A 25,108-nucleotide genomic window follows, 5' to 3' on the forward strand; every position below is an offset into this window, starting at 1 on the left:
AATCACAGCGTGTATTCCCATTGAGTCTTAGTCTTAGAAGGGGGTTTGCACTGAGGGGACCCGACCACTTGCCTTGATGTTTCCTGGGCAAGTAAGTTGCTTGTTCTTGTAGTAACAGTCAGTCTGCCTATGTTGTTTTATCTTTTTCCTGTAGGTCTTTCTCATAAATTGATTCTTACGAGTGTTACAGAGTTGAACTGTTCCACAGATTGCCCAACCTTCCTACCACAAATGGTTCTTGGTGGTTTTATACCACTAACCTTTAAATTAGCAGGGAAATGCAAACCTTTTGTGCCACTCAAAACCAACCTAAAACAGTTCTGTTGCCATCAAGTTGATCTCTACTCACAGCAACCTCATCTGATGGAGTAGAACTGCCCTGTAGGGTTTCCAAGGTTTTAATCTCTACGGCAGCAGACTGCCACATCTTCTGCCCACGGAGCAGCTGGTACGTTCAGGGTGCTGACCTTTCAGTTAGCAGCCAAGTGCGTAACTACTGTGCCACTCAGGAACTTTTTTTTAGATATAAATAATATTAACATGATTCCTGTTCCCCTCCCTGCCTCATGGAGCTTTACCTCTTGTAGAAAAAATATGGACATAACTTAAAATAGAATGAGTTCTGTAGCGATACCATATTAGTGTTATTTACTGTTGTATGGTTTTCAGAGATTTTCTCCATTTCATTTGAGTCATCTCTATGGTATAGTATGGATTGGTAATTCCCACTGTAAAGGTGAGAAAATGGAGACATTGAGTGGCTTACCCAAAAGTAAGAAGCCACAGTTTCAATAACAAAGGAACAGAAGAGACTGTTACTGCCATTTGGGGAAAACAAAATGCTTTTGAGATTTATGTGGTAGATGACTTGGGTAATTTTTCAGGAAACAAGTTCAATTTCTGTGTTTGTGACTTGAAAATACTGAATGAGAACAACTTTTGCCTTCCTAATTCTACCTCAGTGCTTTTGAGTGTTTTGAGAGTGGTAGACTTCTGTAACCAAGGAGCCCTGGTTGTGCAGTGATTAAGTGCCCATCTGCTAACTGAAAGGCCAGTGGTTTGAATCTACAGTGGTTCGTGGGAGAAAGATATGTTGCTCAGCTTCCGGGAAGCTTACAGTGTTGGAAACTCTATGATGCATCTCTGCTCTGTCACATAGGGTCACTATGAGAGTGAATTGACTTGGTAGCACACAACAGTTACATCTCTTAGAAGTGGTGTTTTTTAATTTTTATGTTGCGTATCTAGATTTTCTAAGGCGCTCTGGTAGTGTAGTTGTTACACATCAGGCTGCTAATCTCATGGTCAGCAGTTCGAAACTACCAGCTGTTCTGCGGGAGAGAGATGAAGCTTTCTGCTCCCGTACAGATTTACAGCCTCGGAAACCTTGTGCAGGGTTGCTGTGAGTCAGAACCGACTCCACGGCACATAACAACAACAACAACATCTAGATTTTCTAAAATCTCAAAACTTTTATTCTGAAATTGTCAGAGATTCATCATCCCCCCTCTTTTCTACCCACACCGTCACCTCTGTCTTCCTCTTGCCTGTAGCTTTTGCGAGAATTGAAGCACCCGAATGTGATCGCATTGCAGAAGGTGTTCCTTTCTCACAGTGACCGGAAGGTGTGGCTCCTGTTTGACTATGCAGAGCATGATCTGTGGGTAAGTCTAAATGACTAGAGTCAGCATTCTTTTGTAATGCATAATGTCTGTTTGGGAAGTAGGTGTGGAGACATAAATGTATGTGATAGCATATTGCTGATTCACAGAAAGGAAAGCTTACTCTGTTAAGAAGAAATGTAATAAATCTACAATAGGTTTTTCTTTTTTTGCATAATAAGCATTAGCATTTTACTTTACTGAGAGTATAGTGCATTGTGAACTCCTGGTGTGGCCCTGTGAGTTAATGCGCTGCACTGCAAAGTTGGTTTGAACCACAAGGTTGGCAGTTCAAGCTCACCAGCAACTCTTTGGAAGCCCTGTACAGGGTTGCTATGGGTTGGAAGTGACAGTACAATAGTGCATTATAACCTGCAACAGCCAGAACTCAAAGAAACTGTCTTGTTTTTCTGGGTCTTACAAATTTTCCCTCTTTGACAGATTGCAGTCTTCCCACTATTGCCCTCTATTAGTGGAAACTATTGGAGTTTACCCTCTCTAACAGGTTTCTGCCTGACATAAGTTCTGGCTTTTGCAGGTTGCACTGTAATTGTAATATTAAGAAAATTACAATATGATTTTATGTAAATAATGACAGTGTACTACTCTGTATTGTGAAAAATTACTTCTTTGGTGGTACATACAGTAGTTGAAATTTAACCAGTTACATATTTGTGAATAGTTTCTCTAAGTTAAGGTGAACTTGCTGTAGCATTTTGCTATTTCAAAATAGCACCACCAAATTGGTTTTGCAAATTTTAAGGATATTTTATCTCAGTATATGAAAGAAGCAAAGATTCTGTTTCCTATCTTTTTAAGTTAGTAATCAGGACATTTAAATATTTTGTCAGAGGAATTGCTAACAGTTAAAAAAAAAAATCAAACTTGGCAATATGTTCAAATTATGGAGAACTAAATTTTGATTAAATATTGTGTGGTTTGTCATCTGTGTAAATGATAAATCTGTTTAGGACTTACTTGAACAGACTCATAGATCTGGAACGAACTTTCTGAGTTTATGCTATTAATGTAAATATTGTTATGAACCTCCAGTGTTTCGCTCAATTCTTGGATATCCAGGAATAATTGCATCACCCCCATTTTTCTTGATTTATGGTACTGCCAAGATTTATTTGATAATGTGTGTACTTTACTGTGAACATCGGTGATAATGCTTGTCTCAAAGATGTAACACATTAGACTAGTCAGATCCTGTTAGAACCATCTATCCAATTTGGTGACCACTAGCCACAAGTGAAGAGTCCTACAGTATTGCAGTTAAATGTTTGTTTTCTAACCAAAAGGTTAGCAGTTCAAACCCACCCAGCAATTCCACAGGAGTAAGACCTGGTGATTGACTCTTATTAAGGAATACCCAAACCAAAACCCATTACTATTCCAACTCAGTGACCCCACAGGACTGCCTCCTATAGTTTCCAAGGCTCTAATGTTTAATGAAGGAAACTGCTGTATCTTTCTCCTGTGGAGCAACTGGTGGGTTCAAACTGCCAACCTTTGTGGTTAGCAGTCAAGTGCTTAACCACTGTGCCACAAGGACTCCCTGTGGGTCAGTTCTCCCTGTGGATCCCTATGAGTTGAAATCAACTTGATAGCATCTAACATGTGGCTATTAAGTACTCGCAATGTGGTTGGTCCAAATTGAGATGTGTTATAAATGTGAAATACCTACTATTGATTACATATTGAAATGATAATATTTTAGATATATTGGGTTCATTAAAATGTTAAAACTAATTTAAAATGTTTAATTGTCTTTTTTAATGTAATTGTTAAAAAATTATAGTTACATATGTGGCTTCCATTATGTTTCTGTTAGACAGAGCACTTCTATGGTATAACCACAACTTTCCTATTTTTAAAAATCAAGTGAATGCTGTTGAAAAAATTTATTTAAAAAATCCAACTGTATAAATAGTCTAATACTTGTTTGATACCAGTTGATCATTTTAAGACTAGTGAAGCACTGTTAATGCAGCCTTGCTTGTGCAGTGGTTAAAACTTTTGACTGTTAAGCCAAGAGGTCAGCGGTTCAAACCTACCAGCTACTCCATGGTAGAAAGATGTGGCAATCTGCTTCTGTAAACTCTGATGCCTCAGAAACCCTGTGGGGGCAGTTCTGCTCTGTAGAATTTTCCCAGTAATTACACATAGTTGGTGATATTACCCAAATGTACTAAGTACATTCTAAGTTTTTAAAGACTAGTAAAGATATTTATGGTAAATATATTTACGGTAGGTTTGTTTTTCTCCCTCCTCTCATTCTGTCAATAGAGATTACTTTTGACCAAGTGAGATACTTTATGATTTATTTGTAAAGAGATTACTGGAGAGTTCAGTAACTATGTGGTCTGTGGAGCACAAATACTGCTGATTTTGAATATGTTTTAAAATGATAAAAACTATAAACATAGGATTAATTTAATTAATTTAATTCAGTGCTCTGTAAACCTTCACTCAATTCACAATAAAAAGTTGAAACTAAAAAATAATAAAAATAGGATTCAACTAAAACATTATTACAAAGGACCCCTAAATCTCTTGCCCAGAAATAATCTTTGGGCCTGGAACCAAAATTAACCAAAGAGGTCATCATTGGACTAAACAGCAGTTTGGCTTGATTGGTAAAGAATGTTTGTCCTTTTGTGTTGTGTTCTTAGGAAGAATTATCATATGAGGTCAAGCTGACAACAAACAGTTCATCTAAAGCACAAATGAGAAGTTTAGCAGGCAGAGTCAGAATTCCTGTGATACAGCAACATGGGTAGAGATAGTGAGAAGAGTCACACATTGTGGAAGATGTAGCCATTGTCATTGAACTGCGCATGTAGATGTTGTGAATGTATGCGTGTTTGGTGGTGTATGTAGTTGTTGTGTTTCATTGAGTGGGTTCCAACTCAGAGTGACCCTGTGTAGGCTTTCGAAGGAGCAGCTGGTGGGTTTGAACTGCATACCTTGTAGTTCACCGTGCAGCGCTGATCCTACAGCACCACACCACGACTTACCATGCAAATTAAAATTTAGAAGAGTAAGATATAGAAATAAAACTTTAGCAAAATGTTATTACAAATAACAGGAGGCAAATATTTATGTGTGAAGTGTTTTCTTGCCTTGAACTTTCATATCTGGACATGTTTTTTGAATTGGGTATTTCCTTAGGAACAATTTATTGAATTATAAAACTAGATGAAGTATGAGCAGGTAGTCTGATATCTATTTTTTAGGCAGACTTGTAATATAGACTCTTTTAATTATAAATCCCGTTACTCTTTGTTTCTGTTTTCATAAAAATCTTAGCCAAGTCTAGACTATACCCTTGATTGCAGTTTTGGTTGATCTTATTATTCAAACTATTTTTGATTTTGTTGTCATTGGTGTTTAATAAGTAAGTTAAAAATAATAGAGAATTTATTGTATTGTGTTTTATAACACAGATATTTAGCAATGACTATACATGACTATAATATGTTTTATTTTTTAAATTTCTAGCATATTATTAAGTTTCACCGTGCATCAAAAGCAAATAAAAAGCCCATGCAGTTGCCAAGATCCATGGTTAAATCATTGCTTTACCAGATTCTTGATGGTATCCATTACCTCCATGCAAATTGGGTGCTTCACAGAGATCTGGTAAGTATGTTTCTTTTGATTTGATTAATATTTGTGTATATATACATATATATACTTAAAAATCTTTTTCTTAATATAACATAATAAAACAAATTGTAGAAAAATTTTGAAGTTACTTATAAATTAAAAAAAAGGTAGAAATCACCAATAAACCTACAATCCACAAATTACCATTACTGACATTTAGTCTTTATCCTCTCATTATGTTTATACATAGTTATAAAAATGTCACTGTAAGTTTTAAACAGTAATTCATATTATTTTAATGGGGCAACTAAATGTGAAATACATGTACCTGTGTTTTTTCCTTCCCATTACTATTGCTCATCATTAGTAAAAATGTTACTAATTAAAGACGGAATTCACATTGTTTTTATATTCAAGATCTAAACTGAAATATTGATATTACATCTGGTATAAAGGATGTTGTTATCAATAATAAAAGAATGAGTAAATCTAATAGAATATACTTATTAGGCAAATTAGCCACTATTCAAATGGTTGATTTTGCTTTTTAAATTCAGTATATATATATAAGACAAACATGTATTGATACCAAATTATATGCTAGATATTCACCTTAACATTGTTGTCATTTTGGTTTCTGTTGATAAGATTTTGATTTGTTTTTAAGGAGACATGGGTGTTGAACAGCTGTAATGTCCATGAATTATAATTGGAATTTTTATTTCGCCTCCCCAAAGTGGATTTTAATTATAGGGCTATGTAGAGCTATGTCTTGGCTTATTCTAGTTATATTAACTGGGGAGAACTGATTATTATGGAAGGGAATGGATGCTTAATGAAATCTAGTTAATATTCCTTAGTCCATTGTCACTTAGACCTAGTCATCTGACTTGACCACCTCTTGCTATTGACAATGAAGTTAAATTGGGGCCAAATGACAGTGAGCACTTACTGTTTCAACAAAAACATTTCATTTTATGATTTTCAATAATAAGATCCTCAAAGACTTCCAAATATTATTCATCATGAATCAGCACTGTAAAAATAACTCAAGGGTACATGTGTGTATTAGAGATCAGGAGAAGGCATCCTTCATAAATATGCTTTTAGAGTTTTAATTTGTTGTGCATTTAATGTATTTCATGAGAGTTCATGATCGTGTTTGAATCATTGATCAAAATCTTTAATTGAGTATTAATGAATCTGAGTTTTTCGCCACCACCCCCCCACCAAAAAAACCATCCTGTCTTTTCTTATAGTCAGCATAGTTTAATACATTTTAGTCAAGATACTGTCACCTGAATGCCCACTGGAAATAAAACGTGGCGTGACCAGGACTCATTTTTCTCCTGTCCAATCTTCTTGCTGCTTTGGTTGTTGTTGTTGTTAATACCACTGAGTCAGTTTTGACTCACAGGGACCCTGTATAGGGTTTCCTGGGAGCATCTGGTGGGTTTGAACTGCAACATTTTGGCTCAAAGTGCAGAGCAGTGCCACACCAGAACTCCATACTGCCCTCTATTTTGGTGGTGGTACACCCTCTACCTGGCCTGGAAGTTTATTTTACCACTGCAGACCTTCCTTTGCATTCCACATCCAGAATTTGTCAAGTGTTGTTAGTTTCATGTCTGAAACATCTCTTCCATTCATCTGTTTCCATCCCAGTACCTCTTTGCTACTTCAGACCTTTATTACCTCTTTCTTGGATTGTGGTGTTAGCCTCTTACTTGTCTCCTATCAGCAGTCTCTTTCCCCTCTAGGCCACTTTGACCTTCTGAGTAATTGCTAAACTCCTGCTCAAGAAATGTGAACTAGCTCCTTATTGCTTACAGACAGAGCTCTAGTTCCTTGTTTGGCTTCTAGATATGCTATCAGCCGCCTTTTTAAAAAAATTTCTTTATCTCCAAACTAGATTATTTTATCTCTTTCCCTTCCTCCTTTATAGCTGCTGTTGTTATTAAATGCCTTTTAGTTGGTTCTGACTCATAGCAGCCCTGTATAGGATTTCTAAGAGTGGTAGGTGGGTTTAAAATGCCGACCTTGACTTACCTTCCGTGTAACCTGAAGTGCTACACCAGGAGTCTTATCCTGCAGTTCCACACCAGGAGTCTTCATAGATGTGCTGAGATAAAATTCATATTCCATAAAATTTATCCACTTAAAGTGTGCCATTCACTGTTGTTGTTAAGTGCTGTGGAGTCTTTTCTGACTCATAGCAACCCCGTATAGGGTTTCCAAGGAGCAGCTGGTGGGTTTGAACTGCTGACCTTGCGATTAGCAGTCCTACAGGGTCACAATTCATGCAATTCGCTATTTTTTAGAATACGCACAGATAGTTACAACCACCACCAGAGTCAAGTTTGAACATTTTCATCACATCAAAAAGAAACCCCATACACTTTTAGAATCCTCCCTACCCTAGCACCTAGTCCTAGGCACTGCTAATCTACTTTGGCTTTATTGGTTCCCTATCTGCTTGGAATTCTACGTGTGGACTTTTGTTATTGGCTTCTTTCACTTAGCAAATGTTTTCAAGGTTCATCCATGTTGTAGCATCCTTTATTCTTTTTATGGCTAAATAGTATTTTACTGTATGAATTATATGGATATACCACATAGGATGAGCACTGGCCTGCAAACTACAGGTTGGTGGTTCATATCCATCAACTGCTCTTTGGAAACCTGTACAAGTTTGTTATGATTTGTAATCAACTCGATGACACTTACAACAATAACCACATGGATATTTTGCTTATCCATTTAGACATTTGGGTTGTTTTCACCCTTTGACTGTAATGAACAACACTACTATAAACATTCCTATACGTTTTAATTTCTTTGGGTACCGATATATTGCATTAGGCAAATGTGCTGCACAAGACCTTTTTGAAGTGTTGAAAGCAAAGATGTCAGCTTGAGGACTAAGTTGTGCCTGACCCAAGCCATGGTATTTTCAGTAACCTCATCTGCATGTGAAAGCTGGACAGTGAATAAGGAAGACTGTAGAAGAATTGATGCTTTTGAGTTATGGTGTTGGAGGAGAATATTGAAAGTGCTATGGGCTGCCAAAAGAACCAAGAGATCTGTATTGGAAGAAGTGCAGCCAGAGTGTTCTTTGGAGGCCAGGATGGCCAAACTTTGACTCTCATACTTTGGACATATTGTCAGGAGGGACCAGTCGCTGGAAAATATATCATGTTTGGTAGGGTGGAGGGTCAGAGAAAAAGAGGAAGACCCCTAGTGAGATGGATTGGCAAAGTGGCAGCATCAGTGGGCTCAAGCATGGCAACAATTGTGAGGTTGGTCCAGTGTTTCGTTTTGCTGTGCATAAGGTCGCTATGAGTCGGTACCGACTCGATGGCACCTAACAACAACAACAACATATCCTAAGAGTAAAATTGCTAGGTCACCTGGTAACTCTAACCTTTTGTAGAACTGCCAGACTTTCCAAAGCATCTGCACAATTTACATTTCTACTAGCAGTATTTGAGAAGTCCAATTTCTCTATATCCTCCTCACCAACATTTATTATTATTTGACTTTTTTTTCTAACCATCTTAGTGGGTATGAAGTGGTATCTCATTGTGGTTTTAATCTGTGTTTCTGTGATAACTAATGATGTTAGGCCTCTTTTCATGGGTTTATTGGTCATTTGCATATCTTTTTTGTGTTATGTGTTTTCTTATTGTTGTGTTATCAGAGTTCTTTTTATATTCCAAATACAAATCCCTTATCCGATACACGATTTTCAAATAATTTTTCATTCTGTGGGTTGTCTTTTTGCTTTTTTGATGGTATGGTGTCTTTTGCAGCAAACACATTTTTAATATTGATAAAATTAAACTTATCTATTTTTCCTTTGCTTTTGATGTTATAGCTAACAGTCTTTTGCCAAATCCTAGGTCATAAAGATTTACCCTTAAAAGGAAGTCAACTGGAATTCTGACAGAGATCACATTGAATCTATAGGTTCATTTAAACAGTATAGCCATCTTAACTATATTAAATGTTCTGATACATGAACATGAGATGTTCTTCCATTTATTTAGATTTTCTTCATTTCAACAATATTTTAGAGTTTTCAATATTTAAGCTTTCCTATCCCCATCATCTTTCACATACACCATACTCTAGGTTTATTGATTTATTGTTCACTGTATCCTCGTGTTTTCCTGACTACTTAAAACCCTTTATCCTTGTCTTTACATATGTCTTTTAGGACTCAGAATAAATATTAAAACTTACCCAGATACCCTTCCCTATTTGGAGATAATCATACCTTCTGTTGATTCTTGTTACAGTTCATTTTTATTTCTCTTATGACTTATGTCTCTTAGCATAAATACCTTAGATTCTCTTCTAGACCATAAACTTCTTGAGAAAGCTGGATATATTTAATGTAAGCTCATTGCTGTACACCACGTGTGGCACTGTGGGTTAGTGTGCTGGACTACAAGGTCAGTTTAAACCGCAAGGTCGGCATTTTAAGTTCACCAACCGCCCCTTAGAAAGAATATACTATACAGGGTTGCTATGGGTCTGAACCGACTTGACAGCACTTAATAATAACAACCACCCCTGTATGCAACAGATGCTGAGTAAATGTTTCCTCAGGTAATACCAATAAAAATATTAGTTTAGTATTAATGGATTCTTTGTCTTTGGCTCAAGTAACATAATATATATCTGAACACACTGTCTCCAATATACATTTATCATTTCCTTGTTTGTGCAAATCTAGGAGAGTTGGTGACAGTACAAATATGACTGCCTCAAAACCTTCTCAAGGAGCTTACGGTCTGAGATGAATATGACACATACAAGGGGGTTTCTAAAAGTTCACGGAAAAATCCCCTTCTATTTTAATTCCATTTGTTCATGAGCTTTTTGAAGCCCCTCCATACACAAGCGATTATGATATTAGATGGATGAGAGAGAATGTGATCATGGCCAAAGTGAGAGATGCTGACTGAATGCCACTCAAAGACAGACGAGGTTCTGAATAGGAGAGTAGGGAAAGCATTGGCAAGCAGGTGGCATTTGAGCCAGACTTATAAGGATGTTGTTAAGTGTCATTGAGTTGGTTCTAACTCATAGTGACCCCATGTAGGGTTACCGAGGAGCATCTGGTGGGTTTGAACTACTCACCTTTCAACTAGCAGCTCAGTGCTGATTCTACAGCACTACATCAGGACTTCAGATTGAAATGGAGGTTTATAGAATGTTTAACCCTCACATACACTCTCACCAAATGGGATCACTCCTCAAGTAAGCAACTCTCAGTACGATTTCAAACTCTGAATCAACAGTCTTGTAGCAGTGTCCTCAATTCTTGACACAGATTGTGAGCCCTGGTATATGAGCCACATATCGTGATTTTGCCAAAATATTTTCAGGAGTAAATATCAAAATTGTATGTTTACTTTGTAGATATATTCTGTTGTAGATACAGAAAGGGGTCCTGATGTGGCACTGTAGGATAAGCACTGGACTGCTGATTGCAAGTTGGCAGATCAAACCTATCAGCCTTTCCTTGGAAATCCTATACAGGGTGTCTATGAGTCGGAATCGACTGGATGGCACTTATCAACAACAACCGATACAGAAATGTAAAGTCTATGAAATGTGAATGGTGTTAAAAGGAGGAGGATGGAGATATTTGAAAAATTACTTTTTTGTGACTAAAGATTAGACTTGCCATTTTTTGACTGAGTAGTTTTTGTTTTGTTTTTTAAGCATCATTTTCTGTTGCTGTAAGAAATCTGGTTTTACATTATTTGTTAGTCACAATCATGTCAGAGTACTTCAAATTCTTTAAATTTATGTAATTAAAGGTGTTACAGTTAATATAGATTTGCAATGATGGTATCACCCCCCCCCCGAATTTAACGAGTATATTACAATTGTTTTGAATTTTATACACACAAACATTACATCATCAAAAAGACTAGTAGGTTTTTTGTTTGCTGTAAAATCTGGAATCACATTTTTAATTATGTTATTTGGATCCTAGGTCTTTGTATAAGAACTTAAATAAAGTCATAGAAAAAAAAGATTATTTATATTGAGGAATTGCTTTAAAAGAAAGGAAGAAAAGTAGCAAAATATATTTATTCATCTTGGCTGAGAGATGGTGAAGTGGAGACATAAGTCTATAAATATGTGGACTTAAAAACACCAAGAGAGAAAAGATTCATTTTAATTTTATAGCAGGATACAGCTAAGAGCGAGAAGATGAAATATAGGATGAGTCATTTTTATGGGATTACTATTCTGGAAGATTGGAGGGATGTCAAAATATAGTTGATCTTTTTCTCTAAATTATGAGCTCTTGAGAGCAGGAATCATATCACTCTAATTTCTGTATCCCTAGAGTTGGCAGATTGTCTGTGCTCATAAGTTACTTGAATTGAATTTCTGCAAAGCATCTGGAAACCTCACATTATGCTTTGGCAAGAATGGCAAAATACTGGGTAAATGATAGTATTGTTAAATGGGTTTATGGTCCCTTAGTTACAGCAGATTGCTACTGGATTTGTGGCATCAACTCAATGATACGTTAGACTACCTGATTTTCACTGTCATCTCCCATCCCAGTGTGTGGTCTTTAGTGAATGAAGGATTTCAATGAAACACCAAGGCTCTGACCCTAGCTGTCTTTTAAAAAATAATAATTTGTAGAGGTCCCATCCCCAATCTCTAACTTGAGTTTTGAATGATAATTATTTTTCACAATGACTGTAAGGTGAATTTGCAGTCTTTTGAAGTCTATAGGCACAAATGATAAAATAACTACATGGTCTGTGAAGGTAGCATATGGAAATTTTATGAGGTCTTGTGGAGGGAGAAAATAATTTTATATCCAGGTGTGGCATTGTAAGATCAGCATTGGACTGCTAACCACAAGGTTGTTGTTGTTGTTGTTAAGTGCCGTCGAGTTGGTTCCGACCCATAGCGACCCTGTACAGGGTTTCCGAGGGTGTAAATCCTTACGGGAGTAGAAAGCCTCATCTTTCTCCCGCGGAGCGGCTGGTAGTTTCGAACCGCTGACCTTAAGGTTCGCAGCCCGAGGTTAGCAGTTCAAAACCACTAGCTCCCCCTTGGAAGCACTATACAGGTTCGCTAAGAGATAGAACCATCTTGATGGCACTTAACAACAATAACTAACATTTTGGGAGTATCAAAAAGTCACTTCTGCTGTATATCCACAGGCTAACTTCACTCTATTAAAGGTTCTCTGGACTAATAATAGCAATAATGAAAGAGCTGCTCTGTACTTTGAGTCAGACATAGTTTCAGTTGATTTTTTAAAATGATTCATTAGATATAACTTTAGAGAGAACCTTAGTACTTTGGATGCTTTGTCATGCTAGATGACATAGAACTTTATGTTTTGGTATATTGATTCTTTTTTTTCCCCTTCTGACACCTGTTTATTCAGGCTTTACAACAGCATCCTAGGATATTGTTATATGTTAGCTTTGTATATTTTGTAGTGCTGGTATGACATTGTAGGATAAGCACTTGACTACTAATTGCAAGGTCAATGGTTCAAACCCAACAGCTGCTCCTTGGAAACCCTGGACAGGGTTGTTATGAATCGAATTCATCTTGATGGCACTTAACAACAACAGTGCATATTTTGGAGTTCTGGTGTGGCACTATTGGATAAGCACAGGACTGCTAACCACAAGGTCAGAAGTTTCAGCCCACTAGCCACTCCACAAGAGAAAGATGAGGCTTTCTGTTCCCACCAAGATTTACAGCCTCAGAAACCCTATATAGTGCAGAACCAACTGGACAACATGTAACAACAGCAATACCTATTTTGAGGCTGTATTAGTTACCTGTTGCTGTGTAACAAAATACCCCAAACTTGGTATCATCTGCTGTATCTCACAGTTCCTGTGGGTCAGGAATCAACCTTTGTGGGTCCTGTGTTTCAGGGTTTCTTAAAAGGCTGCAGTCATCTCAAGGCTGGACTGGCAAGAGTCTACCTCCTTGCTCACTCAGTGACAGGATTCACTGTACCATGAGCTGATGGGTAGAGGCCTTCCTTGGTTCCTTGCCATATGGCCGTCTCCAAAGAGCATCTCACAACTTGACAGTTTGCTAAACCCAAATGCAAGCAAGAGGGCAAGAGAGAGTACCAGCAAGAGAGAGAGAGTTAACAAGATAAGAGTCACCAACTTTTGTAACCATATCATGGAAGTGATATCCCATCACTTTCACTGTGTTTTCATTAGAAACAAGTCCTTAGGTGCAGTGCACACTCACAGGGAAGGGGCGTACTTAGGGAATATATTCCCTGTGGGGAGTGTGTTGGAAACCGTATCTGAAGTTTCCTGCCAGAGTCTCAGAGGCTTTTAAATGGTTTGGGGATCCTATTAATATACTTTTAGCTTGCTAGAACTATGGATAACATTGTGAAGAATTGAAATTCCAGAATGTAATTGTGCTCATGTAGAAGCTGTACATAGAGAGGCAGTCATTTGAAAAATTAAGAAAGATGTGTATCAGGTTGTATCCTTTCACCACACTTAATCTATATGCAAAGCAAATAATCTAAGAAGCTGAAATATATGAAAAAGAATGTTCTTGTTGTTATGTCCTGTGCAGTCGGTTCCGACTCATAGCGACCCCTGTACAGGGTTTCCGAAGCTGTAAATCTTTATGGGAACAGAAAGCCTAGCGAAAAAGAATGTGGCATCAAAATGGGAGGAAGGCTCATTAACAGCCTGCGATAAGCAGACACAACCTTGCTTACTGAAATTGAAACGGCTTACAGACTGATGGAGATAAAAAAACATCAGTGTGGATTACAATTCAATATTGTTGTTATTGTTACGTGCCATCGAGTCAGTTCTGATTCATAGACACCCTGTATAGGATTTCCAAGGAGCGACTGGTAGATGTGAACCACCAACCTTGTGGTTAGCAGCCCAGTGCTCTTCATACAGCACCACACCAGGACTCCATAGCATTAGTAAATTTTAATTTCTGTTTTCATTCATTTTTGTAAGAGCAAAAATTTACATAATGGTGAAAACATTGTTTTGCAAGATAGGTGATATTGCTGAATTATTGCAGCTAGTTCACTGACAGTAAAAGGATATCATGCAGAGGTGTGAAATACAGTTCTTTCACTTTTGAGAACATTTGAAGACAGGTTAGGAATGTCACTTCATGAAAGTTGGACATATGAAAGTCAAGAGTTGTCCTCTATTTCTACCCAGCTGCCAAAAAATAAAGAAAAATGTATTTAAATTAACTGTACTTTTAATATGTGTGAAAGTTTGATTCAAATAATTGCTCCACAGTCAGAGAATCATTTGGAAGTCTGTATGTACAATATAGTTTTTCTTCCTACCTTCTCTGACAAGGAGATGCATCAAGTTTTAATTGTATTGATGCTTAACAGAGCCCTATAAGGCAAATGTGCTATACCTTAAAGAAACCGCCATGTTAGCATTTTGCCGACATTTCAGTGTCGTTTTGAGGTTGTAGAGATTGTAGACATCTTTGTTTCTGAGATAGCTAATCTTGATTCTTTTATTCATCTTTAAAATAGAGACCCTCAAATCTGAGTCTGAACAATGAATAAAGAAGACCAGAGAAAAATAGATGCGTTCGAGTTATGGTGTGTTGATGAAGAATATTGAAAGTTTCATGGACTTCCAGTAGGTCTGTCTAAGAAGAAGTGGAGCTAGGGTACCCCTTAGAAGTGAGACTGGCGAGGCTTTATCACATACTTTAGACTTGGTATCAGGAGGGAGCAGTCTCTGAGAAAGGACATCATCCTTGGTAAAGCGAGAGTCAGCAAAATAGAGGAAGACTGCCAATGAGGTGGACTGACACAGTGGTGCAATAATTGTGAGGATGGTGCAGAACTGGGCAGTGCTTCCTTCTGTTGTGCATAGGGTTGATGATGAGTTGGACTGACTTGACAGCACCTAACATCAACAAGCCTTAGTTTACTTATCTGTAAAATGGGGGTCATTGTGGTGGTGGTTATGTGCCATGGAGTCAATTCCAACCCATAGCGACCCTGTACAGGGTTGCTGAGGCTGTAAATCTTTATGGGCACAGAAAACCTCATCTTTCTGCGGCTCGCAGCCTGATTCGTAACCACTACGCTACCAGAGCTCCTTGAGGGTCATCGTAGGTGAGGGTTAAATTTGATCCTGATGTGGTGCTGCTGTGGGGTAATGTGCTGGACTGCAAAGTCGGTTTAAATTGCAAGGTTGGTGTTTCAAGCTCACCAGCTGCTCCTGGGGAACCCTGTATAGGGTTGCCATGGGTCAGAACTGACTCAACGGCACTTAACAACAGCAACATGTTTAAAATGTAAATAATCAGTGCTTAAAAAGTATTTGCTACTGTGATTATTAAGTTGTTTTTAATGAAATATAACAAGATACTTAAGTTATGTAAATCGGTATGAAATTTTACTTACTTCAATGTTGAGAACCGTATTTTCAATCAGTAAAAATGGAGAAGAAAGAGAATGTCAGAAAATACTAAATAAGATATTAAACTCCTTGATTTTGAATTTTATCTTTTTGGGCAAGGATTCATTAGCTCTCGTTTAAGGATATACCTATTTAAGTATATACTTGATGAATTCTTGTGCCTCCCTTCCCCCAGTGGAACAGGAACGGCATCAGATTTACCTTGTAATGATCAGGTATGTTAGTTTTAAAAATCAGTTTCACTGAGATAGAATTTACATGCAGTAAGATGCACCCCATTTTAAGTTTACAAATTGATGAGTTTTGACAAGTGTATGCCAGAGTAATCACTGTTTGGCTCCCAATTTAGGGTGATTCAGGACTCTTATTGAGAGTGAAAGAGAGGATCCAGCATGAAAGGACTGATGATTCATTTTACCAGGAAACTACACAGGATGATTATTTTTGTGGGATCATAGTCTTAAGTAAGACATAGGAGTCCTGGTGTGGCGCTGTAGGATAAGCACTGTACCACAAGATTGGCTTGAAGCACAAGGCCAGAGGTTAAAACTTACCTGCTGCTCCTCGGAAACTCTACACAGGGTCACTATGAGTTGGAACTGACTTGAAGGCACTTAACAACAACATTCTTTTTTTTTTTAAGTTTTTATTGTGAACTATGTGTAACTTTACAGAGGTGAACATTATCTTTACATTTATCCTATCGTATTTTATTTTGTTGCAATGATCACAATCCCCTGCATGCATCATCAAACAACCAAAGGTACATCACACACACCTGCTCCCCCTCCCCCCACAAAAATCAGCCACTTTTGTTACCAAACATTTACATTTACCTTTACAACATTCATTGTCAGACCTGATAGCAATCATTCCTTATTGAACCACAAGAGTCCTTTCCCCCTCACCTTTTATCAACCCCACCCAGACAGGCTGGAAACAATTCAGTGGAGATTCTACCTTTCCCTCTATCCTCTGGAGCTAGGTTCCCTATTGAAAGCTTGTAAGCCAGTCACTTCTTGCCTTTGTAGTCCCCCCGTTTTGGATAACCAATGTCTTAAGTTCCCCATCCCTGTCGAACCTGTGTACCAATGGGTGGGAATGATCCTCACTGTAGAGATTTGTCTGCTCCTTTGTCCTACTGCATCCACAAGCATAGGTCAAGTTCATCCACTTTGAGTGGGTTACTCCTTTTTATTTTTTTTCCTCTTCTTTCTTCTTCTAGTCGTGTTCTGATCAGCCATTGATGCCAGGTCAAATGGGTAGTATATGCAAGTGTGAGTTTTCTTGTGCATTTCTCATCACTTCATATCAGCTGGATGCTTCACACTCCGTTCTAGTCCTCTGGGGCCAGTCCCTGCCCCTGGGCCCAGGAATCCCCAGGTCTCGTCATACTGCTGGTTAACAAGGTCTCAATCCAGGTTAACAGGAGTCTACCGAATGTGGTCAGACGTAGTTCACGACTTCATTGCTGTTTTCCCCCCACTTCCCGTTATTGGTGACCAATGTGGTCAGCAGCAGAACCGTATCCCTCCTAGTGTATTTCATTTGAGTTTCAGTCTTGGAAGGGGATTTGCCTTGCGGGGACCTGACCACTTGCCTTGATGTCTCCCTGGGGAACAACTTGCTTGTTCTTGTAGTAGTCAGTTGGACTGCTGTTATTGTTTTTTATTTTTTCTGCTGGTTTTTCTTTCAAGAAGTGTCTTCTGTTCTTCTAGCTGCTCCAGACTGGTCTGCTTGTCCTTTCAAGTGGAAATGTCCCACCTCAGAAGATTCTGGGTGGGGATCAGGATTCCACCTATGGTCTTGTGCAATGCAGGGAACCTTCTTCACTGGGCAAGTTCTAGCTCCATTTTAGGTATTCCAGTCAGTTATAGGCTGAAACAGATTTACAAGTTTTCTCTGGTGATGTTTCTGGCTATTCCTCTCTCTCCCCTTCAAGTGTCTATTTTACAGTAGCAGGCAAGGGAAACCAAGATTCAAAAGACAGCCAAGCATCTTAACATCATTTCCCAACTTTTACCCATTCAAAGCATGCCTCAATCTTTGTATCCACGAGCCCTGCTGTTCCACATTTGTGCTTACATTGTTATTTACGTCTGTGCCATTTAGTCCATGTAAACCTGCCCAGCTAGTCTCCCATCCACCTTATTTTTCCTTTGTCCTTCCCCTTCTAGTGTATGCCCCACCCCCAGCACCCAAACTATCCTGTGCTTATTCTTTACCCTATGCTCCACCTTCCCCTCCCCCCCCTCACCCCACCCCATACATCCCGGTAACCAACAAAAAAAATTAATTGAACAATAAAAGATAAAAATTTTCCCCCTATTTAGTGTGGGTGCTTTTAAAAAATCTTTTACAATATATAATGGCCCTATGCCATATTTCTCCTTTTGTGATTGACTGATTTCACTCAGCATAATGTCCTCAAGGTTCATCCATGTTATGCGGTGGCTTGCTGCTTCCTTGTTATTCTTCAGGGCAGCATAATATTCCATTGTGTGTATGTACCAAAGTTTGTTTATTCATTCTTCCACTGATGGGCACTTAGGCTGTCTCCATCTTTTTGCTATTGTAAATAGTGCTGCTATGAACATTGGTGTGCATATATCTACTCGCATTATAGCTCATATTTCTTGTGGATAAATGCCGAGTAGAGGAATTGCTGGATCATAAGTTATCTCTATTTTCAACCTTACGAGGAAGCACCATATTGTTTTCCAAAGTGGTTGGATCAATTTTGCAACCCCACCAGCACTGTAGGAGGGTCCCAGTCTCTCCACATCCTCACCAACATTTATTGCCCTCTACTTTTTTGATCTTTGCTATTATTGCTGGTGTGAGATGATACCTCATTCTTCCAACAACAGATTCTTAAGTAAGCTCACATGTAGGTAGAAGTCTCCTAGTGGTGAGGGCTGTCACTCAGTTTAGGACTGTGCCTTTGCAAGTTTGCTTTTACTTTTACAATGGGGGCCTGAGTGAGTGCATCTCTGAGTCTCTGGTTCTGTTAAAACAAAAATCATATTAAGTCAATAATGGAAACCAATTAGAGTTGATTGAATATGCTTTTTGCAAAGTGGGGAAACATTTAAAGTGTTCTGAAGATGAGAAGAACTTTCAAAATTATACCTCATCAGGTCAGCATTGCTATGGAATGGGGGTGGGGGCAGGGGGGATTGCAGCCCGTGCAGAACCATTTGCTGTAAAATAGTTTCTTCTTTGACTTGGGAGTCTGTTCCTTGAAGCTGACTGCACACAGAACCCAAAGCCTAAGGTAAACCAGTTTTTACTAGTTTATCAGGACCATTGTGTGACTAAAAGGTAACTTTTAAGAGACTAGTTTCTTCAAACTCAAGGTTCAAAAGGACACCCAGTGGGAAGTGAGTGGCCTGAGTGGGTCACCCCAGCACCGTGGACCCAGAAATCTGGAATACTGAAGAATTAAGACCATTTCTCAGTTCTAGTCCTGGGCCTGCTTCTTGTACAGGTGGGATGAGCTGGGTCGAGGCCTTTCACTTATTTGGGTCTCAGTTTCTTTATCAGTAAAACAGAGGACTCAGTTTACTAATTTCTACCTCTGGCACCCCTAATTTCTTGACTTGGAAATAATACTGAGTTACTTGATTTGAATGTGAATGTCACAAATGCAAATAGAAACCTACTTTGACAGTGCTGTTTCTCTGGGGATGGATTGTACTCATTACTGAACTGGACAGAACCTGAATACCTTTGTAGCATTAAACCTGTTGTTGTCAGGGTGGAATATATCCTGATTATACCCTCGTAATGACCTTGAAGTTAGTTAGGTAAACAGCCTGTTAAGACACATATGTTTGTCTTAAATGGAGTTTTTCATAATGATTACTTTTTAATAGTTCACATTAGAGAAAAGAAAATCTTATCTTTGCTGTTCAGGCCTGAACCACTCCTAAAAAGAAACGACAAAGGAGTGCTTTGTTAACTGTTGGCAGTGCTAGGTTGGCAGGTGTTGTTTACTCTGAATGCCAAAAGTTAATTAACATAGGTTCTGTATTACAACTACTTGTGAGCCATTTTAAAGTGAGATGAAATTAATCACAGCACTTAGTATCATAAGCTGCACCCAATTTACAGATAGTTTGCATCTAGTTGTAAATATGTAATTTGGAGCTGGGAAGACATTTTTACTTAGAAACACCTTTTTAAACAGTGGTTAAATGATCTGAATAGAAAGACTTGCTTAACCCATACTGCTGCTGCTGTTGTTGTTGTTATGTGCCGTGAAGTCAGTTCCGACTCATAGTGACCCTGTGCAGGGTTTCCGAGGCTGTAAACCTTTACGGGAGCAGAAAGCCTCATTTTTCTCCCGCGGAACAGCTGGTAGTTTCGAACTGCTGACCTTGAGGTTTCCGGCCCGATTTGTAACCACTACGCTAACCCATAATAGAACCATGAAATATATAGTTCAGTTTTATCTAGGTTATTCCTTTATAACTACACTTACAAACAAAGAACATTTTCTGTATAAACATATTTTGGCCTCCTAACAACAAAAAATTTGTAACAGAAAGGAACCCTGGTGATGTAGTGGGTTATGCGCTGGGCTGCTAATTGCAAGATCAGCAGTTAGAATCCACCAGCTATTCGGAGGGAGAAAGACTTTCTGCTCCCATAAAAATCTACAGCCTCAGAAACCCTCATAGGGTCGCTATGAGTTGGAACCAACCTGATGGCAGTGGGTGGTGGTGGGAATATGGACCAGAACACCTAACCAGTTGGAGTCCTGGTGTGGTGCTCTAGGATAAGCACTGGACTAATAACCACAACTTCAAACCCACCAGCCACTCCTTAGAAACCCTATACAGAGTCACTGTGAATTGGAACTGACTCCATGGCACTAAAGAACAACAGTGTGTAACAGGCATTATGCTAGGCACTGGGAAAGCAAGGATTAATAAAATATAATCTTTTCCTTCACCAAATGCATGCCCAAATATGTCAACTCTCTTATGAATATAGGGTTAAAAAGATGTTAATTTTAGTTTTATTACATGATTTCAGTAATCCCCCATATGCTAATGACTCCCAAATCTATTCCTGTAGATCTCTAAACTTCTACATATTTTAGCGATATGCCAACTATGTGCTGGCCAACTCCACATCACCTCAAAATCAACGTGTCCCAAACAGGACTTTTACTTTCACTGCCAAAACGACTTCTTTATCTGGTATTCCCTTCTCAGTTACTCACAAAGACAGAAATCTGAACTCCATCCTCTCCCCCATCCCTAAAAGTTGATAAGTCTTTAGATCTATCTTATTTCCTAAAGATTTATACTTATTTTTTTCTATATGTTGACAACTTCTGCTCCATATCTGCCCTCCTCATTTCTCAACCAGCAGATTACAGCAGCTTGAAAAAACTGGTATCCCTGCTTCCTCAAACTAAGTTTCCATATCCTTGTCCTGTTGCAGTTGTTAGGTGCCACTGAGCTGATTTCATCTCATAGTGATCTGTGCAACAGTCAGAACTGCTAGTCCTGAGTCATTCTCACAGCTGTTAAGTTTCAGCCCATTACTGTTGCCACCGTGGTGTGGTGTCAGTCCATCTCCTTGGGGGGTATTCCTCTTTTTCACTGACACTCCAGTTTACCAAATATGATGTCTGTCTCTAGGGACTGTGGTTAAGTGCCATCAAGTAGGTTCCAACTCACAGCGAACTTATACAGAATTTCCAAGGAATAGCTGGTGGGTTTGAACTGCCAACTTTGTGGTTCTAAGTCCAGTGCTGATCCTACGGGGCCACACTAGGAGTCCAGGAATTGCTCCCTGTAGATTTGCTGGACTGCAAAGTCGGTTTGATCTGCAAGGTCGGTGGTTCAAGCTCACCAGCTGCTCCTCTGGAAACCCTATGCGGATCGATATGGGTTGGAACTGACTCAACCGCACTTAACAACAACAATACCATGTCCAAAGTATGAGAGATAAAGTGTCACCATCCTGGCTTCTAATTTCTAATACCTTCAATATTTTTCCCAATTACCGCAACTCAGATGCATCAATTCTTCTTCTTTCTTCATTAATTCGTTGTCCAACTCTCACATACATATGAGGCTATTGAAAATACAAGGGCTTGGGTCAGGCACATGTAGTCCTCAAACTAACATCTATGCTCTACAACACTGCAAAGAGATCTTTTGCAGATATGATTTCTTTTTGCAGATTTGGTTTCTTTTTCTTTTTAAATGTTTTATTGTGAATTATGTGATAGTTTACATGGGTAAAAATTAATTTTATATTCATTCTATCGTATATTGTTTCATTGTCATGGTTACAATCCCCTCCATGCATCTTCAACCAACCACAGGGTATACCCTGCAAGCCTGCCCCCTGGTCATCAGGGCACAGCCCTTCTCCCTCTCTGGGTCTAAAATCCCCAGCTGCTCCATCTCTCCATGTCATCGTCTCTGCCTCCATCTCTGGCGTCACTGCTTCTCTGGGTAGGGTCATGTTCTCTGCTCTTCTCCCTTGATGGCCCCAGGAACCTTCGCTCCTAGACTGCAAAGTTAATCACTCCCCTCCTTGCTACAAAATTTCTGCATTTCCATTTCCAAGCCTCACAATCAGTCCTGATAACAATTATTCACTATTGTATCTCAAGAGACCTATCTGCATTTCCTTTCATCAGCCCTGCCTAGACAGATTGGATACTGCTCAATGGAGATTCTACCTTCCTCCATGCCCTCTGGATCTAGGTTCCCTCTTGAAAGCTTGTAAGCCAGTCACTTCTTGCCTTTGTAGCCAACCCCTCCCCCCACCCGCCATTTTGGGTAGCCAATGTCCAAGTTGCCCATCCCTGTCTACCCTGTGTATCAAGGGGGTGGGAATGATCCTTGCTATAAAGATTTGTTCCCTCTTTTGAGCTACTGCATCCATAGTTGTGGGTCAAGTTCATCAAATTGTATCAGTTTTCTCTTCTTTCTCCTTCTGGTTGAGCTCTGATCATCAGTCATTCAAGCCAGGTCAAGTGGGTATTTATTATCTGTAAGTGTGGGTGTCCTTGTACATATGCTCTCTCTTTTTATCAGCTGGATGCTTCACTCTCTACTCTAGTCCTCTGTGGCTATGTCACTGACTCTGAGCCCAAGAGTCCCCAGTTCTTGCCACACTGCTGGTCAACCAGGTCTCCACCTGGGTTCACAGGAGTCTATTGAATTTGTAGGCCTTAGCTCGCAGTTTTATTGCTGTTTTTCCCTCACTTCCTCTTATTGGTGGTCACCAATCAGAGCATGTATTCTCATTGAGTCTTAGTCTTGGAAGAGGGTTTGCTCTGAGGGGACCCCACCACTTGCCTTGATGTCTCCTGGGCAAGCAACTTGCTTGTTCTTGTAATAATCAGTTGGTCTGCTTATGTTGTTTTGTATTTTACCTGTTGGTCTTTCTTTCAAGAAGTAGCTTCTGTTCTAGCTGCTCCAGCCTAGTCTGCCCATCCTTTCAAGTAGAAATATCCCACTTCTGAAGATTCTGGCTGCTGCTCAGGATTCCACCTATAGTCTTATGTAATGCCGAGGCTCTGCAGGAAACCTCCTTCACTGTGTCCACTGGTTGTAGTCCCATTTTAGTTATTCCAATCAGTTATAGGCAGAAGACGGATTTACAAGCTTTCTATGGTGATATTTCTGGCTATTCCTTTCTATCCCTCTCCAGTGTCTATTTTATAATGGTATGCCAGGGAAACCAAGATTTATAAGACAGCCAAGCATCTTAATATTATTTCCCCCCTTTTCCCCATTCGAACCATGTCTCAATCCCTGTATCCCAGAGCCCTGTTGTTCCAAGGTTGTGCATATATCATTCTTTACCTCTGTCCTACTTAGCCCCCATGCAAACCTGCCTAATTGTTTTCCTATCCGCTTTGTTCTTCCATTCCTCTCCCCCTTCTTGTATATTGCCCCACTCCTCAGCACCCAAACTATCCTGTGTCTATTCCCTGCCCTGTGCTCCACCTTCCCCTCACCCCACCACCACATCCTAGTACCCAGCAAAAAATCCCCACCCCCGTTTAGTATGGGTTCTTTTCCTTAATCTTTTATAGTAGTGGTCCTATGCAGTAGTTCTCCTTTTGTGACTGACTAATTTCACTCAACATAATGTCCTCAAGGTTCATCCATGTTATGCAGTGGCTTGCAGCTTCCTTGTTATTCTTTAAGGTAGCATAATATTCCATTGTGTGTATGTACCACAGTTTGTTTATCCATTCTTCAGTTGATGGGCACTTAGGCTGTCTTCATCTTTTTGCTATTGTAAATAGTGCTGCTATGAACACTGGTGTGCATATATATCTACCTGTGTTATGGCTCGTATTTCTTGTGGGTAAATACCAAGTAGAGGGATTTCTGGATCATAAGGTATTTCTATTTCCAACCTTCTGAGAAAGCACCATATTGCTTTCCAGAGAGGTTGGACCATTTTGCAGTCCCACCAGCAATGCAGGAGTGTCCCAGTCTCTTCATATCCCTGCCAACATTTACTGTTTTGATCTTTGCTGTTGTTGCTGGTGTGTGATGAAATCTCATTGTTTTTTTGATTTGCATTTTTCTTATGGTTATTGATTGTGAACATTTCTTCATATGTTTATTGGCTGCCTGGATCTCCTCCTTGGTGAAGGGTCTGTTCATGTCCTGTGTCCATTTTTTAATTGGGTTATTTGTCTTTTCCCTTAGAGGTGTGGTAGTTTCCTATATATTTTAGAAATAAGTCCCTTGTGTGATGCGTCATTACAAAAGATTTTTTCTCATTCTGTGGGTTCCCTTTTTACTGGTGAAGTGTTTTGATGCACATAAGTTTAAAATTTTTAGTATGTTCCACTTATCTATTTTGTCTACTTTTGTTGTGTAGTTGTCAAAATGTTTGGTAGTCTGTGTATTCCCTGAATTAGTGCCCTCACATTTGTCCCTATTTTTTTCATTGATGGCCTTCATAATTCTGGGATTAACATTTAGGTCCTTAATCCATGTTGAGTTGGTTTTTGTATAAGGCATGAGGTGAAGGTCTTTTTTCAGTCTTTGGCGTATCGCTTTCTAGTTCTGCCAGCACCATCTGTTGAAGAGACTATCACCTCTCCATGTGAAATAATTAGGTGTCTTATCAAAAATCAGTTGGCTGTATGTAGATGGGTTAATTTCTGGATTCTCAATTCTGTTCCATTGATCTATGTATCTTTCATTGTATCAGTACCAAGCTGTTTTGACCACTATAGCCGTGTAGTAAATTTTGAAGTCAGGGAGTGAGAGGCCTCCAACCTTATTCTTCTTAAGCAGTGCTTTGCTTATCCTGGGTCTCTTTCCTTTCCATATAAAGTTTGTAATTGTTTTTTCC

The 25,108-nt window shown here is 39.1% G+C and overlaps 1 protein-coding gene across 2 annotated transcripts in view; it reads left to right on the forward strand.

Moving 5' to 3' along the window:
• The window catches only part of CDK19 (cyclin-dependent kinase 19), a 247,132-nt gene that overhangs the window by 134,036 nt on the left and 87,988 nt on the right, over positions 1 to 25,108 (forward strand). For both annotated transcript variants that reach the window (XM_006839930.1, XM_006839931.1), the window contains exons 3-4: positions 1,554 to 1,664; positions 5,169 to 5,309. In XM_006839930.1, coding sequence (XP_006839993.1) covers positions 1,554 to 1,664; positions 5,169 to 5,309 — 252 coding nt within the window. The remainder of the gene's footprint in view (positions 1 to 1,553; positions 1,665 to 5,168; positions 5,310 to 25,108) is intronic.

The sequence above is a fragment of the Chrysochloris asiatica genome, unplaced genomic scaffold (genome assembly GCF_000296735.1).
Source record: "Chrysochloris asiatica unplaced genomic scaffold, ChrAsi1.0 scaffold00027, whole genome shotgun sequence".
In the NCBI taxonomy this organism is placed as follows: domain Eukaryota; kingdom Metazoa; phylum Chordata; class Mammalia; order Afrosoricida; family Chrysochloridae; genus Chrysochloris; species Chrysochloris asiatica.